Here is an 18,309-nt window from a genome sequence, read left to right as displayed (position 1 = left end):
TTTTTGTGTGTTTATAAATATGCTGTACATATACAGTTACAACATTCATATAATCAAATATGAAAGAAAAGCAACTATGACTATCTGGTATCTTACCATGTAAAAGCCAAAAATTGGAGGACGCAGAACAGCAGAGCCAGGCCTTTATTCTTCCACTAAATACAGAAACAAAGAAATGTAAACATTGTGTTACATAATACTTTATGACATCAACTTCATAAGGATAACAAAACAAAATCATGCTAATTAAAAAACCCACTTACCCAAAAAGCAGCACAGAAGGTTAGCACCAGGCATGTCTTTAAAAACACAAATGTTTGGTTTACAGAAAAAGGTCAGTTAGAGTAGTATAAGAAATACTGAATGTATCCATGCATTAGGCTATGATATCTGTGTATGTGTGTGCGCTCTCACAATCATAATGCCGGTTGCCAGAGCTCTCGTCTTGTCACACATCCTCTTGAGTTGCTTTAATGGACCCATTAAGAACATTGTGCTGAAAACAATCCACACCCAAAAAGACCTCAGGATTGACTTACAGATTCTCACAGATGCTACACTACATTGTGTACATGGGTCAATCTGTGACATTTCATTTTTTTATTCATTTATTTACAAACGCTTGAGCATTTGCAATATCTATACGCATATACACTACCAGTCAAAAGTTTTTGAACAGTAAGATTTATGTTTTTTTTTAATTCTCTTCTGCATTTATTTGATGCAAAATACAGCAAAAGCAGTACTATTATGAAATTGTTTTACAATTTAAAACAGCTGCTTTCTATTTGAATATATTTTAAAATGTAATTTATTCCTATTATTTAACTGAACAAAGTTAAATTTTCAGCATCATTACTTCAGTCTTCAGTGTCACATGATCCTTCAGAAATCATTCTAATATTCTGATTTGCTGTTCAAGAAACATGTATTACTATTTTTATTATTATTATTATTATCAATATTTAAAACAGTACTTTTTTCAGAATTCTTTGATGAATAGAAATATCCAAAGATCAGCATTTATCTGAAATAACAAGCTTTTGTAAGATTATACACTATACCATTCAAGAGCTTCGAGTATAATTTTTGTGTGTAAAAGAAATGATAGAAATTAATACTTTTATTTAGCAAGGATGCTTTAAATTCATCAAAAGTGATAATAAAGACATTTATAATGTTATAAAAGATTTCTATTTCAGATAAATGCTGTTCTTCTAAAGTTTCTATTCATCAAAGAAACCTAAAAAAAGTTTTTTGAGCAGCAAATCAGAATATTAGAATGATTTAAGAAGGATCATGTGACTGGAGTAATGATGCTTAAAACTCAGCATTGAATTAATTTAAATTTAAAAAAATATTCAAATAGAAAGCTGTTATTTTAAATAGTAATTTTTTTTTTTTACTATTAATTTTACTGTTTTGCTGTACTTTGCATCAAATAAATGCAGATACAATAAAAAACTGTAAAAATAAAAAAATATACTGTAAAATAAAAAACTGTCAATATAAATAAATCATATAAAAAACATTCCACTAAAAGACCCAAAACTTGGTATAATCTTTAATTGTTATGTCTTCTTTTTATTTTGTTTTTACTAGATTAGATAAAATCCTGAAGTATCGATGTGCTCTTATTTATTGTTTGATTGATTGACTGATTGAGCCATTAAAACAGATTTAGAGTCTCTTAGATATAAAACATTAAAATAAGGATAGTTTAGTATATATTTATATCACTTATATTTATGCAATAAGAAAAATATCTGATTACTTTCTGTTTGACTGTAAAGAAAATACTATTTCAGTTTTTCTACTTCAACATTTCATATTCATTTCAATGTGTTATTTACAGTTTCTTTGTAATTATTAGTCAACTCAACTAGCAATTTCTAAGTGACAATAGTTTCTACACCCTTTTAAAGTCAGCTTTTGACATTTTAAAGTTACAAAATCAATTTGTTAAAAAAAGAAAGTGTTTTGCAACTCAAACATCCGCATTAATTACTAACCACATGCCTGTGCAAACATGGTCTATCATTACAAACAATGTAGCCAGTGACACACCTTCAGTAAGATGAAATCAAAGGTGGGCTTATAAAAGCGGCTGCATGACTCACCTTAAAAGAGAAGCAATATTACCCAAACTGTAAAAGACTGCAAAGAGTGTCAGTCCGCTTCTCGGAACCCAAAGCAAGCAGGTCCCCTAAATGACAAAAGTAAGGAAACAGTAGACGTTTAGCTGTTTCACGTACAATTAAAATAAAACAATATAGCTAAAACGACTCGTACACTCGTCTTACCAAAACTGAACACACGATGCCCACCACAAAACACGCGATGAATCCCTTGACACGCGTTCCCCATCCCAGTGTTGATCCTTCATTCGCTGCCTAAAACACCGTTGGTATATTCATGGAAACATGCTCATTTGATATTCACAAACAGACAGATATTAAGGTTTAGCTAATGACAGTCGGGTAAGCACATGCGCGCAACAAAACAAGTAGCAAAAGTCTGAATTCGAATTCAAAACGATTCCACACCACTCTGTAAACATATTTAGACTTCAAAGTAAGTTGTAACTCAAGTCTAATACAGTAGACTGTTTAACGCAACTGACTTTAACGTTACCTGCAGTACGTTGAGGTCGTCATTGCCATCTTGGCCGCTCAAAACTTTCTTTAATTTGTCCATAAAGGTCCACGTTGATTGATATTTCAAAAACAATCCAAAAAACTCGCCTCAAGTTGAAAAATCCCGAGTCGAAGCTAGTTTGTTCAAGCAAATATGTATTGATTCGTTCCCTTTCCTGTTTGAAAGTGTAACAGGTGCATACGATAACTTCCGTGTGTAGCCACGGCAACGATTACGCGACGTCATTACGCTCGACGTTCTGAATCGACACAATGGAGTGTATGGAACGTGTTTGTTTGCTTTCTTTGTTTGATCTTAATTGACTCGCATTATGTTTTAGTCGCCATTAGTATGTTTCTAGATAACACATGTAGAAAAGTGAAAGAGGTGAAAAGTATTAAGAATTTATATTTAAGTGACTTAAGTATGGGTGCATTGCCATTATTTTACTCATTTAAAGCTTAAAGTATGTAAACAAAACACTCAAGTGAGAGCTTAGCTAGACGTTCATACTAAAATAACGTAAACTGTGCAAAATAACTTGTTTAACCACAATTTTCTCAATGTTATGCTTTGTGTCAGGCCCTAACATAAAGCATAACAGTAAGTAATTAAAATTTTGGGTAACGGATTACAAGTAACGCGAGTTACATAATATTACTTTTTCCAAGTAACTAGTAAAGCATTACTTTTTAATTGACAAGAAAATATCTGAGTTACTTTTTCAAATAAGTTACACCAGTTACTCCCCCCCCCATTTACTATTTAAAAGCTCCCCAGTCTCTGTTAAGAGAAATCGTAAGATGTTACTTTAGTTCTAGTATAAATGTGAACATGCATTAATTAATCTCACTCACAAAAAACAGATACAGTATACCTCAAAATGAATAAAAAGAGTGAAATTCAACTTGCAAACCTGAATAATTAAATATTTTAAATAATACAAATGTCTCTTTATGTATTTAATCTCATTTTAACTAATGTCTTTGCTGCTGACCTTCGATGATCCAATTCATCCATACTAATAAGCAAAACTTTCTCAAAATAATCTAACATTTGTTTTCCTTTTTTTTTTATTGCTGAAGAGTTGACACTTTTTCTTCTGCGGTCTACTTTTCTCTAAGCCTGAGGCTTTTGGTGTGAAAAGGTTTTTAGATTTGCCAAAAATAGAACTTTTCATATTAAAAACAAACAAGCAAGCCCTGCCCAGATTAGTAAAGCAAAAGTAATGTAACGCATTACTTTGCATAAAAAGTAACTAAGTAATGTAATTAGTTACTTTTTTTAGAGAGTAACTCAATATTGTAACGCATTACTTTTAAAAGTATCTTTCCCCAACACTGGTTATAACTGCACACTATAGTTGTTTAAAACTAATCGCAGACATTCATCAAATTTTTTTTTTTTGTGAAAAAAACAAAACAATTTTATTAAAAAGATAAAAATTATAGTAAAAAGATAAGTAAAATATGACTTTATCTTATAAATAAAAGTTTTTTCTTCACAGTTCTGAGTAGTCAGAATTGTATGGAAGCCCGTTTCAGCCACTGAATAAAAACTCGTAACTGCAAGCTATAAAGTCAGAATTGCAAGATATAAAATGACAATTCAGACTTTTTTCTCAGAATTCGGTGATATAAATTTACAGTTGTGAGAAATAGTCAGATTTGCAGATAAAAACTCAAATTTTTGACTTTTTTTCTTGCAAATGCAAATTTGTATCTCACAATTCTCACTTTTTCTTGCAATTGTGAGTTTATATCTTGCATTTCTGACTTTTTCTTGCAATTCTGTCTTTTTTCTCAGAACTGTTGCGAGTTAGAAGTCAGAATTGCAAGATATAAATTCTCATTTATTCAAATATTTTTATATTTTGCAATTCTGACTTTTTTCTTGCAGTTCTGACTTTTTTTCTCAGAACTGTGAGTTATAAACTCACAATTGCAAGCTATAAAGTCAAACAAACAAACAAGCAAGCCCTGCACAGATTAAAAAAAGTAACGCAAAAGTAACATAACGCATTACTTTGCATAAAAAGTAACTAAGTAATGTAATTAGTTACTTTTTTTAGAGAGTAACTCAATATTGTAATGCATTACTTTTAAAAGTATCTTTCCCCAACACCGGTTATAACTGCACACTATAGTTGTTTAAAACTAATCGCAGACATTCATCAAATTTTTTTTTTTTTTTTTGTGAAAAAAAAAACTATTTTATTGAAAAGATAAAAATTATAGTAAAAAGATAAGTAAAATATGACTTTATCTTATAAATAAAAGTTTTTTCTTCACAGTTCTGAGTAGTCAGAATTGTATGGAAGCCCGTTTCAGCCACTGAATAAAAACTCGTAACTGCAAGCTATAAAGTCAGAATAGCAAAATATAAAATGACAATTCAAACTTTTTTCACTGAATTCGGTGATATAAATTTACAGTTGTGAGAAATAGTCAGATTTGCAGATAAAAACTCAAAATTTTGACTTTTTTCTTGCAAATGCAAATTTGTATCTCACAATTCTCACTTTTTCTTGCAATTGTGAGTTTATATCTTGCATTTCTGACTTTTTCTTGCAATTCTGTCTTTTTTCTCAGAACTGTTGCGAGTTATAAACTCGCAAATTGCAAGCTATAAAGTCAGAATTGCAAGATATAAAATTCTCATTTATTCAAATATTTTTATATTTTGCAATTCTGACTTTTTTCTTACAGTTCTGACTTTTTTTTCTCAGAACTGTGAGTTATAAACTCACAATTGCAAGCTATAAAGTCAAACAAACAAGCAAGCCCTGCACAGATTTAAAAAAGTAACGCAAAAGTAACATAACGCATTACTTTGCATAAAAAGTAACTAAGTAATGTAATTAGTTACTTTTTTAGAGAGTAACTCAATATTGAAACACATTACTTTTAAAAGTAACTTTCCCCAACACTGGTTATAACTGCACACTATAGTTGTCTAAAACTAATCGCAGACATGCAATGACATTTGTAACGTAAACAAAACGTACTCTTTTGGGTCAAAGAACTGGGATGACAGCATTGTGATAGGTTTTATTACTGGCTGTTTTTAATAAATGTTTAGTAAACATCACAGGAATGTGATTTTGACTTCATAATTCATAAAATACTATATGAACTCAAATAAAATACAAATATCACAAAGTAGTTCAGTAAAGAAGCACTTTTCCTCAAGTACACCTGGAAAATGCAGGCCTACACTTTTGTTGATAGTATAGCTTTCCTGACATGTTTTGAAAACAGAACACTGCACGTAGGCCTACTTTGAATTAAGTAAAAATATAGTAAGGTACATTTTAAAATGTACAATTGTACAACTTCATAACTTGTTCAGATTGCCTACATTTCTGCAGAAAAAATGATAGAAAATAACAATTTAAATATGTAAATACGATTTAAAAACACTTTTACATTTTAAAAGTTAAAATCATTTAGCCTATGTACAAAGAAATGCTCTATCAATCTGTCTCCACAATAACAAAATCTCTCCTTTGTGATTAGTCAAACGACCACCTTTTTTGTAGGAACCATGTTTGATGTTTTTGTTACCCATCTGACATCCAAGGTAGTTTAAACAGGAGCTGGAAGAGTTCAGGGCACTATTACTCTGGCTGATGTCCAGTACAGGGGCTCTGGCATGGCAACATGCTTTTGACACGTAGGACAGGTCTGCTTGGTCCACAGCCATTCCTCTATGCACTAAACCAGAGGAGCATAATATTAAGTTACATTCAGATGTTTTGCACAGTGCTTTCAACAACATTCTAAAGCAGCTTTACAAAGGACAGTGTCTCAATACCCCTGTGGACAAGACACTGGGGACAATGGCAAGTGTGAAACTCCCTAAGATGGTTATGAAGAATAAGGAAGAAGTCTTAGGAGAAAACAAAGGCTTGGCAACTTAAAAAATGCAGAGTAGATGATAGCTTATCTGAAATGTCCTGGTTTCTGGGCCACTTGTATTTGGCAATATTTGATTTCTGAAGTTGTATTTGATCATTTATAATATCCTGGCATCTAGTTTCTAAAGTCTGAAGCTTTACCTCACTGTGGAAGCTGTGGGAACAGTGAAGCTCTCTGATAACTCCTCCTCCTTTGCGTAGGTCGTCATGGCAGATCAGACACAAACTGTCCGCATCACTCTACAAAACAAACACCACATTGTTAACCAACTCAATTATTTTCATCCCACATCTTTAGCATTACAAAAAGCAATTCCGTTTCTCAATTTTCAGTGAAATACCCATTTAAATCTTCCAAAAATAAAACAACAACATTGGAGCCCACTGAAGTTCATCAAATAAATTTTTTTGTTGAAAAAAAAAAAATCAATTTTATCAAAAAGATAAAAATATCTTGTTTCTATACTATAACTATCTTACAAATAATTTTTTTCCCTCACAGTTCTGAGAAGTCAGAATTGTATGGATGCCCGTTTCAGCCACTGAATTAAAAAAAACTTTTTTTTTTCTTAGAAATGTAATACAAACTTGCAATTCAGACATTTTTTCCACAGAATTGTGAGTTATAAACTCGTAATTGCAAGGTATAAAGTCAGAATTGAAAGATATAAATGGACAATTCTGACTTTTTTCTCTGAATTGCGTGATAGAAGTTTACAGTTGTGAGAAAGATTTGCAGATAAAAATTAAAAATCTCTCGCAAATGCAAGTTTGTATTTTGCAATTCTCAAATTTTTTCTTGCAGTTGTGAGTTTATACTTCGCAATTCTGACTTTTTTCTTGCAATTCTGACTTTTTTTCTCAGAACTGTGAGTTATAAACTCGCAATTGCAAGCTATAAAGTCAGAATTGCGAGATATAAATTCACAGTTCTGACTTTTTTGTCAGAATTGTGAAACAAAATCGCAATTTTGACATTTTTCTCAGAATTGTAAGTTATAAACTTTTGTAATTGCAGAAATTGCGCAAAGCTCACTTTTTCTTGCAATTGTGAGTTTATCTTGCATTTCTGACTTTTTTCTCAGAACTGTGTTATAAACACGCAATTGCAAGGTATAAAGTCAGAATTGCGAGATATAAATGGACAATTCTGACTTTTTTCTCTGAATTGCGTGATATAAGTTTACAGTTGTGAGAAAGTCAGATTTGCAGATAAAAATTAAAAAGTTTTCTCGCAAATGCAAGTTTGTATCTCGCAATTCTCAATTTTTTTCTTGCAGTTGTGAGTTTATATCTTGCAATTCTGACTTTTTTTCTCAGAACTGTGAGTTATAAACTCCCAATTACCAGCTATAAAGTCAGAATTGCAAGATATAAATGGACAATTCTGACTTTTTTCTCAGAATTGTGTGATATAAATTTACAGTTGTTAGAAATAGTCAGATTTGCAGATAAAACTTCAAAATTTTGACTTTTTTCTTGCAACTGCAAGTTTGTATCTCACAATTCTCACTTTTTCTTGCAATTGTAAGTTTATATCTTGCAATTCTGACTTTTTTCTTGCAGTTTTGACTTTTTTTCTCAGAACTGAATTATAAACTCGCAATTGCAAGCTATAAAGTCAGAATTGCAAGATATAAATGGACAATTCTGACTTTTTTCTCAGAATTGTGTGATATAAATTTACAGTTGTGAGAAATAATCAGATTTGCAGATAAAACGTCACAATTTTGACTTTTTTCTTGCAATTGTAAGTTTATGTATTGCAATTCTGACTTTTTTCTTGCAATTGTGACTTTTTTTCTCAGAACTGAATTATAAACTCCCAATTGCAAGCTATAAAGTCAGAATTGCAAGATACTGACAATTCTGACTTTTCTCTCAGAATTGCGTGACATAAATTTACAGTTTTGAGAAATAGTCAGATTTGCAGATAAAAACTCACAATTCTGACTTTTCTTGCAATTTTGAGTTTATATCTTGCAATTCTGACTTTTTTTCAGAACAGTGAGTTATAAACTAGCAATTGCAAGCTATAAAGTCAGAATTGAGAGATATAAATTCATAACTTTTCTGAGAATTGCGTGATATAAACTTACAGTCAGATTTAAACGTATATAAAAGTTTATCTAAGTATAAACATGCAATTACGAGGTATAAAGACCAATTTTGAGGATAAAAAAGACTTGTCACAATTCTGACTTGATAACTTACAAATGCATGTTAAAAAAACAGAACTGTGAGATATAAACTTGAAATTATGAGCAAAATGTCACAGTTGTGAGATATAAACTCACAATTTTGAGAAATAGTCACAATTATAAGTGTATATCTTGCAATTCTGACTTTATTTTTCAGAACTGTGACTTTACTTCAGAATTGCGTCTTTATATCAGGCAATTTTGAGAAAAAAGTCAGAATTTTAAGATATAAACTCGCTATTCTGAGAAATAAAACTATAAACTTGATAACAGAATTGCATGTTTATATCTCGCAGTTTTGAGTTGTGAAATATAAAGTCACAATTACCTTTAAATTTTTTATTCAGTGGTGGAAACGGGCTTCAACAGAATTGTGAGATATAAACTCAGAATTGCAAAATGTAAAATAAATCTGAGAAAAAGTTGCAATTGTGACAAGAAATGTCTGAACTGTGAGCTATACACTCACAACTTGTGAGAAAAAAATCTGAATTTTGAAATAAAGTTTTAATGTACTTAAAAAAAATTTATGCCATGGTGGAAAGAACAATAAAAAAGTCAGAATTACAAGATAAAAACTTGTGAACAAAAATGTATAGTTAAGTGAAAGTATGATTGCTTTGCCAATATTTTTACTAATCGCAATAAGTTATTTAAATATAATATTCAAACATACTTCTGAGAAAAAAACTGTTTAAAACTAGTTTTAAGATTCTGAACAATTTGTTTGCAGCTTTGTTCATTTAATTTGGGGTATAACATTTACTTCCAGATTTCTCTAGCCTTGTCAAAGCATGTTATCATAACAGAATAAAATGATTTTATCTTATCTTATTTTATTTCTGCTTATCTTGAGATTGCATAACCCTGGTAATCATCTACATTTTACACATTAAAAAGCAAAATCATATCATACCAACCAGAGACATGACATTGCGGCTCCTAAACCGAGCTTTTCTCTCCAGAGGCTCGTGCACCTCAGGGATGGTTGGGATGGCATGTGGGCGTCTTTCACATGCGCTGCTCTTAGTGTGCGCTCCCTCATCACTATTGGCAACATGGCTGGAACGAGAGCATGGCCTCGCCTCACCACGCTGAAGCCAATGGCCCAGGTAAGCCGGGCTAGGGCTCGTGGTGGCAGCAGCGTGCAGACAGCTCAGATGCATCGCACTCAGCTGAGCCTGAAACATATGGATGCATAAAATAAGGAAGAGGCACAAACAGTTTGTCTTTCATTACATTAAGTTACAACAGCGTACAAGCATTAGTGATAAGTTTAATTGAAATTTCAAAATACAAAACATTTTAAAGAAATGTCTCTGCTTTTTTTTTTTTTGGTTCATTCAAAATATCTTTTTTGTTCCATTGCTAGTAAAATTCACAATTACAACGAAATGGCAAGTAACAGACTGACTCAGTGAGTCTGAAATTGTATTTTCTTTGTTCAATGTACTCCAATAATCTTTGTTTAATTTAGAATTTTGAAAAATGCTTACAGGTTTGCAACTAAATTTGATAACAGAATTTGATGATCAAGAATGATGACAGAATTCCCATTTTTGGGAAGCATATCCCTTTAATGGTAGCAATAGTTGAGCCACAGAAATGTAATTGTACATCATGTTTTAAATTATATTTAAAAATGTTCTAACTTTTTTCCCATTTTTGATTTTTGAAGCACAAATAGAAACACTATCAAATGTCTGACTCTATTTTAATCAGTTTTGTCCAAACAGTGAAGAGTAATTTCAGGATAAACGCCTGTTTGGATTACACAAAAGTGTCCTGAATTGATCTCTCATTTCCCTAACCTGTAAATCAAAGTGAAAACTAAAACTCACATTTTGATTAACAGCCTAAATTAGCTGTTTTTTTTTCTGTAGAAAATGTGATATAATTTTAATTTACAATTAGGATCCACTTGTAAGAGATCTGGGTCTTCATTACAATGCAAACTGTGTTGATTTACAAACCACATCATGTTTTTCTCTTACTGAAGATTTTTTTTTAATTAGTGACGTTAAAATAATTAGTTCTAGCTTTAACAGAAATAAAAATTCATGTATTCATATAACTGAGATGGTCTGAACACTTGCAAGGTAAAAAAGTTCATAAACAGTGACACTGCAACACCTTAAAAAGTGCTTTAAAACATATGTTTACATTCACATACATAAACACTAAAATTGATTATTGGAGTATGCTTAACAAAAAATAGTTTCATTCTTTCAAAATTTCACGTTTAATTCAATGTTACAGTACTTGCTAGTTCTTTGTATTTAATTGTGCAATTTGCTAATTTCTAAGTGAAAATTGTTTCAGCACTATTTTTTTAGTGCGTAAGGATGAGACAAAAATGAAAATAACAGTAAACGACAAATAAAAAAGCTAAATTAACTAAGAAGGTAAGAGAATTAAATTACTTTAGGAAAAGCCCTATTAGGCAAGTGTGCTTTGAGACACTATTTAAAAAGTGTTAATTGAATCAACTGTTTGTTGGCTGTCTAGAAGAGAAATCCAGAGCTTGGCACCATTGGCTCTCATTTAAAAGCCTGTAGGTTCTAGTACTCAAATACACTTGTACAAGCTACAAACACACAAAAAAACTTGCATTGTGTACTAACCGGACATGGAAGCGAAGCTCTGCGACTGGCCAGTGATCGACTTGGAATTGGGACATCCCAACTGCTCTTCCTCTCAGCCTCTGGCTCCTCTTCTTCTTCTTCCTCCTGCTCCTCCACATCCTCCTGCCCTTCAAATGTTGTAAAGATTTCATCTTCCTCTTCCTCGTTTTCCATGTTAAACAGCTGTGGCTGTCTCAAGTCTCTGAGACGAATACCTCAGAAAGAGAAAAAGAGAGGAGCTGCGGCTTTGCGACTGGGTTTTGGACGGGCCTTGGATTGCTGATTAAGTCTCTGTGATTAGATCCCCTGGTTTTCTCATCCCATCTGTTTCCTCTGGAACTCTAAGCCTCATAGAGAAGACACAGAGACCGATGCAAGCTCCTTTAACTCCTCAATAATCTGTTTAGGAGAGAGGTGGGGACTTGGAAGAGGAGGGAGGGGATTGGGGATTCTCAAAGTTCTCTGGAAGAATCCCGCACAAGATCTGTTCAGAATGTTCTAAATACTTTGGATTCTGCATGTCGTGCATGCTATAATATACAGCATTCATTAAGAATAATAAGCAAAATGACATCCAGGCTGGTGACTGTGGTATAAAAAATGTTCCCAAAGAAAAAAAAATTGTTTTTTGTCTTTGTATAAGTGAGATATTGTAAAAATTTCTCTTTTAAAATGTCAGGGAAAAAAACTGATATAAAAAAAGCCCTATTTATTCACCCCATACCCTACACAAACTGAGTGTGAAAGGCATCTGTGAACTGGATTATCATTTAAGTACAGTAGATACTATAAATGTTAAGCACCTTAAGAGAGTGCATTTATAGGGGCGTCTAAAATTAGACGCCACGGATACATGGACTTATAGCCAAACAAAGTGTCAACAATAGATGAAGTCATGACAGGACATTAGACGTTACTAAAATTAAGTGTGACTCAAAGGACAGGTAATGCTATAATCTATTGAGCCACTTAGTCTTTGATTATATCAATCTGCCCTTCCTGCCCTTTTGTCAAATGTATAAGAAAAATCAGGAAATAAGCTCTCAATAGTTTGATTTAACTATAAATTTATATGTACCGTTACATTATTTTGAAACAAGATTATCAAACAAGAACCTAACTAAAAATGGTTTGCCTCTAGATGGCAGCATTGCACAAAACATTGTTTTCTCACAGTTTAGGGACTGTCGTAAAAGACTGGAAAAATACTAATATGTAAACATTAAAAACATAAGACTTCTGTAAAAAATAATTAGAATGTCCAAGATAAACTGTAAGAAGGATTGTATGTAATACAATTTTTGGCAGATTTATGGGTCAAGTCTTTTTTAGGAGTGTTTGATTGAGTCCGATAACCAGCTGGGTGAATTCATTGCTCAAAGCCCCCACAAAATCTCCACAGATGATGTTCAGGCATGTTTGGCCCGGGCCTGGGCGTTGCTGCTTGACCCAGTTAAGGAGCAGACTGTAGGAGCTCATGGTCATGCTTTGTAATGACTGGCACGGATGAGAAAGAACGTACTTGGCATCCTCAGTTAGGTTCAGACCGGCAGCAAAAAACTGACCTGAAAGCAAATTCAGGCAATTATTTAGGGAAAACAATCTTTTTTAAAATATTTTCTTTCCTGACTAACTGCTTTTTCAAAATGTAACTCAACCTAAAACTTTGAAGCTACAACTTGTGTCAGGCCTTCAGACCGTTCTGATTTGGTATGCTTTATCTTTTCTAACTGATCAGACTTGCGATTTTCAAAAACCAGATGATCAAAAATATGAAAAATCCCAGAGAATTTCACTGAAGGAACAGAACTTTCATACAACAAATCTAATGAGTTTTTAAGCTGCATTCAACAAGTTTATCACAGACCAGGCTATTATCTGAATCATACTAGCAACATATTAAATCATGCTAAAAACATGCTGAAGCATGCAATGTGGTAATCATACTAGAAAGTATCAATGTGTTAAATAACATAAATAAATGTGGTAAATAGAGAGTTTCCGACATATTTTGCTGACTACTGCTGCTGATAATGGTCAATTATTGTCATGTTTCAGGCTATACTAATCGGTCAAACCTAAAATAACATTTGAAATACTATATTGCCAAAAGTTATAACAAATCAAGTAGAAGAGTGCAAAAAACTGTCTGAGGAACAAAGGGCGTTTGTGGTTGGCTAAACTGAATCAGGATTTCCAGCGCAAATTTTTTGACAATATTAGTGTTTGTTTTTATCATTTCCGGTCAGGTAGGTGAAATATTAGGCTAATATCTTAATTAATACTGCTCATATGTATCTTTACCACCTTTTAACTTTAGTTTGTCAAAATATTGCACCCTTTCCTGCTTACTAAGTCCTTCTCTTTATGATTTAGCAGCTTCCACACTACATCACACGGCTCCAGGGGGTGACTTGAGGCCTCCTGTAGTGAATCGATGCGTTTTTGTAAGAAAAATATCCACATTTAAATTTAATAATCCCTTTAATTTAGCTTAAAAGGAAGCATCTCTGGGCGGATGGCTTAGGATGTCTGCATTGTGCATGCGCCATTCGGAAGTGATGAACACGGACGCGCAGTGGAGAGATCAAAACAAAACAACAGTCCCAAATTAGAAGAACAAAATGAGGATTTGTAAAGAAAAATGGGTCCCACTTTACACTAGGTGGCCTTAACTACTATGTAATTACATTTAAATTAATCATTTGGTACAATGTACTTATTGTATACAGGTACATACATGTTTTTACATTGTACTTATCTTTTTAAAAAAACCTATATGTAATTACATTTGTAATTAATTTCTGTAATTACCACTGTTGACCAATCCCTCACACCCTAACCCACCCCTAAACCTACCCATACCACCAAACCTGTCCCTAACCTTAGCCATATCCCACCTTAATAGAAGCAAAAGTGTTTTGCAATGCAATATGACCACATTTAGAAAATTGTACTTATTTTTTGATGTAAGCACATAATAGTTAAGGCCACCTAATATAAAGTGTGACTGAAAAATGTTGAAGGATTTCGATATAAGTCAAGAGGAGACTGGTTTTCCTTTGCTAAAGTCAGGAAACTTTGCTTCCTTTGCTCCTGTAAATAAACCTTGGTTTTCACGAAACTCACAGGCGCATGTGCAATGCAGACGTCCCACGTCACCCACCCGGAGCTGCTTCTGTGTACAACAGTGGGTGCAAGCTAAATAAAGTGATTATTACGTTTTAAGTATGAATATTTTGAGATGCATCAATTCACTACAGAAGGCCTTTATTCAACCCCAGGAGGGATGAATGAATAAGCTTTATTGGACCTGTTTTGGACTGATGACGAGAAACACCCACCCATTGCATTATAAAGCTTGAAGGAGCCAGAACAAGGAAGTCATACACACCTATAGGATGTCTTGAAGGTAAGTCATTTTTGGGTGAACTAAATCTTTAATTTGTTCAGGTGTGTTTGATTAGGGTTGGAGCTCAACTCTGCAGGAAAGTGGACCTCGGGGGCCAGAGTTGAGAATTGTATTAAACCGAGAACTGTATTAAATCCTGCTTGAAAACATTCTAAGAAACATTCTAAATCATACTAGCAAAAAGCTAAAACATTTTATTGATTTCTCTGAAAAACCTCTAAGCCTTTCAAACTTTCAGAAAAGGCTTTGTCAAGCCAACATCACAGTTTGTCAGCAAACTATCTGTCTTGTTTTCTAATTATCACTAACCTGGTCTTCCGTCTGCTTTCCTCTCCTCCAGGTAGGATATGACATGGTTTGGATCTGATGTGTTCGCCCACCAGTATTCACACCGTGGCCACAGTTCCTCATATCCAGACGCAGCTGAGTCGTCATATGACAGAATAACCTGATAATTGTGATTCCAACACTGCTGTAGTGAGGGTACAATCTGAAATAACAAAAATAATAGAGAATACTGAGATATACACTGCATCAGAATGTGCCTATGCTTCCATACTAGACATAGTACAAGAGAAACAGTACATGAAAAAAGTAATATGTCAGAATTCATAGTAGGTGACTTGATTCATCTACTTCCACCGCAATTCTGAAGTGCACATTTGATTGACACTTTATTATCCCATGAAGCAACAGGAGATGATTTTTGAATGGCAGTGAACTGACAGTAACAACATGGCGGCTGTAGCATGTTTATATTTAATTATAACCCATCTATATACTACACAGAACATACTCTTTTAATGGTCAATTTTGAGTAAAAACATGATATTGCGGAATTTGTTCAATTGTTAACACAGTTTAACTAAAATCAAGTAGACTAGGGGAGACAAATAAATAAAACAAAATTATAAAAGTAATAAAACAAACAAAAAAGGAAATTACTTACATGATTGGGACAAATTTTATTGTCAAATGTGTTTATGAGGAATTGAATGAGGTCTTTGTGTTGATCCAGGTTCATGCCATCGAAGGCAGAAAGTGCAATAACGACCACTTCCTTGGTGTGCTGATCTAACCAGCGAGCAACTTCTGTGAGCGCTTCCTTAAAATAACAAAGCCAGAACACAACCAAAGTTATTCTCGGCTTGGAATGAGGAATTGACATTCTTCTAAAATTACAATCAGCGTACCTTCACTGTCAGAAGAGAGTAGATCCCATGTGCAAAGTAGAAAACTTTATCAGGGTCTTTTATCTTATGAGCTATTCTTAAATCAAGAAACCGAATGCCTAAATCCAGCTGGTGAGAGATGCTATCTTTCTGAATAAGAAAAAGATAAAAATAAGCCATGTAAAATGCTGTAAATCATCAACACCTGTCCTTTTGTCATAATAAACCCACACTTAAGTTGATTTAAAGCTACATTATGTTGTGTGTTAGGCAGAATGACTCACCATTTAAAGGAGTAGTTCACTTCAGAACAAAAATGTACAGATAATGTACTCACCCCCTTGTCATCCAAGATGTTCATGTCTTTCTTTCTTCAGTAGTAGGGAAATTATGTTTTTAGAGTAAAACATTTCAGGATTTCTCTCCATATAATGGACTTCTATGGTGCCCCCGAGTTTAAACTTCCAAAATGCAGCTTCAGAGGGCTCTAAACGATCACAGCTGAGGAAAGAAGGGTCTTATCTAGCAAAACGATGGGTTATTTTCTTACAAAATTACAATTTATATACTTTTTAACCTCAAATGCTCGTCTTGTCTAGCTCGGCAAGACGAGCATTTGAGATTAAAAAGTATATAAGTAACTGTTTTTAGAAAATAACCGACTGTTTCGCTAGATAAGACCCTTCTTTCCTCGGCTGGGATCATTTATAGCCCTTTGAAGCTGCATTTAAACTGCATTTTGGAAGTTCAAACTCGGGGGCACCATAGAAGTAAATTATTTGGAGAGAAATCCTGAAATGTTTTCCTCAAAAAACACAATTTCTTTATGACTAAAGAAAGACATGAGCATCTTGGATGACAGAGGGGTGAGTACATTATCTGTACATTTTTGTTCTGAAAGTGCAAACTACTCCTTTAAGGGTTAGCTCCTCCAAAAATGAAAATTCTGTCATTTACTCACGCTCAAGTTTCTTTCAATGGAAGCCAATGGCTACCAGCAACTATTTTGTTACCAACATTCATTGGAACATCTTTTTTTGTGTTCATCAGAATAAAGAAACTCATGCAGGTATGGAATAACTTGAGGCTAAGTAAATGATGACAGGATTTTAATTTTCGGGTGAACCCTTGATTCACTTTTGTCATATGTCAAAGATGCAATTAAAGTGCAATAAAAGTGATTGATACTGTTAGTCACTGATGTCGCTCTTGTATTCCAATGAAGAAATACATTAATACAGCTTTAGAACAACATACTGTATCACATCATCATCGTCTGTCATACCTGTGTTGTTGCCCATTTGATTAAACAGGGACGAACGATACAGGGAAAGACAGTGTCTAACACTTGCACCACCGTCGGAGAAGACTTCAGTACTGAGGACCGCTTATCTAAACAGTAGGTCATGGTGTCATGGCTTCCTGAAAAACAGTAGCAGAATTTTTTTATTTATTTCAAAACAGAATTAAAACATGGAAATAATCAGACGTAGCTGACGTACCGGGTATAGCGAGATTCCACAGCGGAATGTCCCAAAAACCCGAGGGCATCTCGGACATCCAGTCAGAACAGCTGGAGATGCATAATCTTTCTCCATCCTCCATTTGTTACGTTTTTAAATAAAACACTTGTATTATCAACAGTACCAACTGCACATCTCTAACTTACTACTGTACATCGGCCGCTGAAACCAAAAGTAGGCTAATCATTGCTTCCGCGTTTTTTTTCTGTCATGCGATGCCAGACAGAAAAACCTTGTTGAATAATTTACAGAAGTGCACGTGATCATTATAATCGTGGAATAAAAATGTGTTAGTTTAGAAGACTTTCAATGATCATGTCGATCTCTTGACACTTCTTGTCTCTCGAATCGGAATGACAACAATGTTAGGGATCGTCGAAAAGTGCGGGTTTTTTTTTCGTTTGGTTGAAGAGACCCAAAACACCGTACTACTGGCTCATATTTGAATTTTGTATTATTTATTTAAGAATACTTCTCGCTATAACCAAACAACTAAAAACTATACAATTTGAATGTCCCAAAAACCCGAGGGCATCTCGGCCATCCAGATAAAACAGCTGGAGATGCCTAATCTTTCTTCATCCTCTATTACGTTTTTAAATTATAAACGACCAACCTAAATCACGTTTATTATTAACAGTACCAACTGCAAATCTCTACTACTGTTCAAAAGCCGCTGAAACCAAAAATAATCATTGCTTCCGAGTTTTTTTTTTCTGTCATGCGATGCCAGACAGAAACACATTGTTAAATAATCTACAGAAGTGCATTGAGTGTCTGACGTGATCATTATAGTCGTGAAATAAAAATGTATTAGTTTA

At 33.5% G+C, this 18,309-nt stretch overlaps 3 protein-coding genes across 3 annotated transcripts in view; all 3 read right to left on the bottom strand.

Annotated features, from left to right (window-relative positions):
• sft2d2b (SFT2 domain containing 2b) overlaps positions 1 to 2,846 on the bottom strand; it is an 8,744-nt gene extending 5,898 nt beyond the window's left edge. Inside the window, exons 1-6 of the mRNA XM_073852108.1 lie at positions 2,635 to 2,846; positions 2,304 to 2,393; positions 2,121 to 2,206; positions 415 to 496; positions 264 to 299; positions 97 to 155 (exon numbers count right to left, since the gene is read on the bottom strand). Of these exons, the coding sequence (XP_073708209.1) occupies positions 97 to 155; positions 264 to 299; positions 415 to 496; positions 2,121 to 2,206; positions 2,304 to 2,393; positions 2,635 to 2,697 (416 nt within the window). The 5' untranslated portion in view covers positions 2,698 to 2,846. The remainder of the gene's footprint in view (positions 1 to 96; positions 156 to 263; positions 300 to 414; positions 497 to 2,120; positions 2,207 to 2,303; positions 2,394 to 2,634) is intronic.
• Positions 2,847 to 5,681: 2,835 nt separating this feature from the next.
• On the bottom strand, positions 5,682 to 11,564 carry LOC141346895 (uncharacterized). The gene is made up of 4 exons (XM_073851852.1): positions 11,382 to 11,564; positions 9,678 to 9,938; positions 6,698 to 6,796; positions 5,682 to 6,353 (listed from the first exon to the last, which is right to left on the bottom strand). The coding sequence occupies exons 1-4, from the start codon at positions 11,553 to 11,555 to the stop codon at positions 6,246 to 6,248; spliced, it is 642 nt and encodes a 213-aa protein (XP_073707953.1). The 5' UTR covers positions 11,556 to 11,564; the 3' UTR covers positions 5,682 to 6,245.
• Positions 11,565 to 12,689: 1,125 nt separating this feature from the next.
• Positions 12,690 to 17,823, bottom strand: LOC141346894 (PI-PLC X domain-containing protein 1). Its single transcript, XM_073851851.1, has 6 exons — positions 17,468 to 17,823; positions 17,251 to 17,387; positions 15,987 to 16,115; positions 15,743 to 15,898; positions 15,103 to 15,283; positions 12,690 to 12,946 (listed from the first exon to the last, which is right to left on the bottom strand). The coding sequence occupies exons 1-6, from the start codon at positions 17,568 to 17,570 to the stop codon at positions 12,699 to 12,701; spliced, it is 954 nt and encodes a 317-aa protein (XP_073707952.1). The 5' UTR covers positions 17,571 to 17,823; the 3' UTR covers positions 12,690 to 12,698.
• Positions 17,824 to 18,309: the final 486 nt, after the last annotated feature.

This window comes from Garra rufa, chromosome 12 (genome assembly GCF_049309525.1).
Source record: "Garra rufa chromosome 12, GarRuf1.0, whole genome shotgun sequence".
NCBI classification, from domain to species: Eukaryota; Metazoa; Chordata; class Actinopteri; order Cypriniformes; family Cyprinidae; genus Garra; species Garra rufa.
This window is presented reverse-complemented; position numbering and strand designations above follow the sequence as displayed.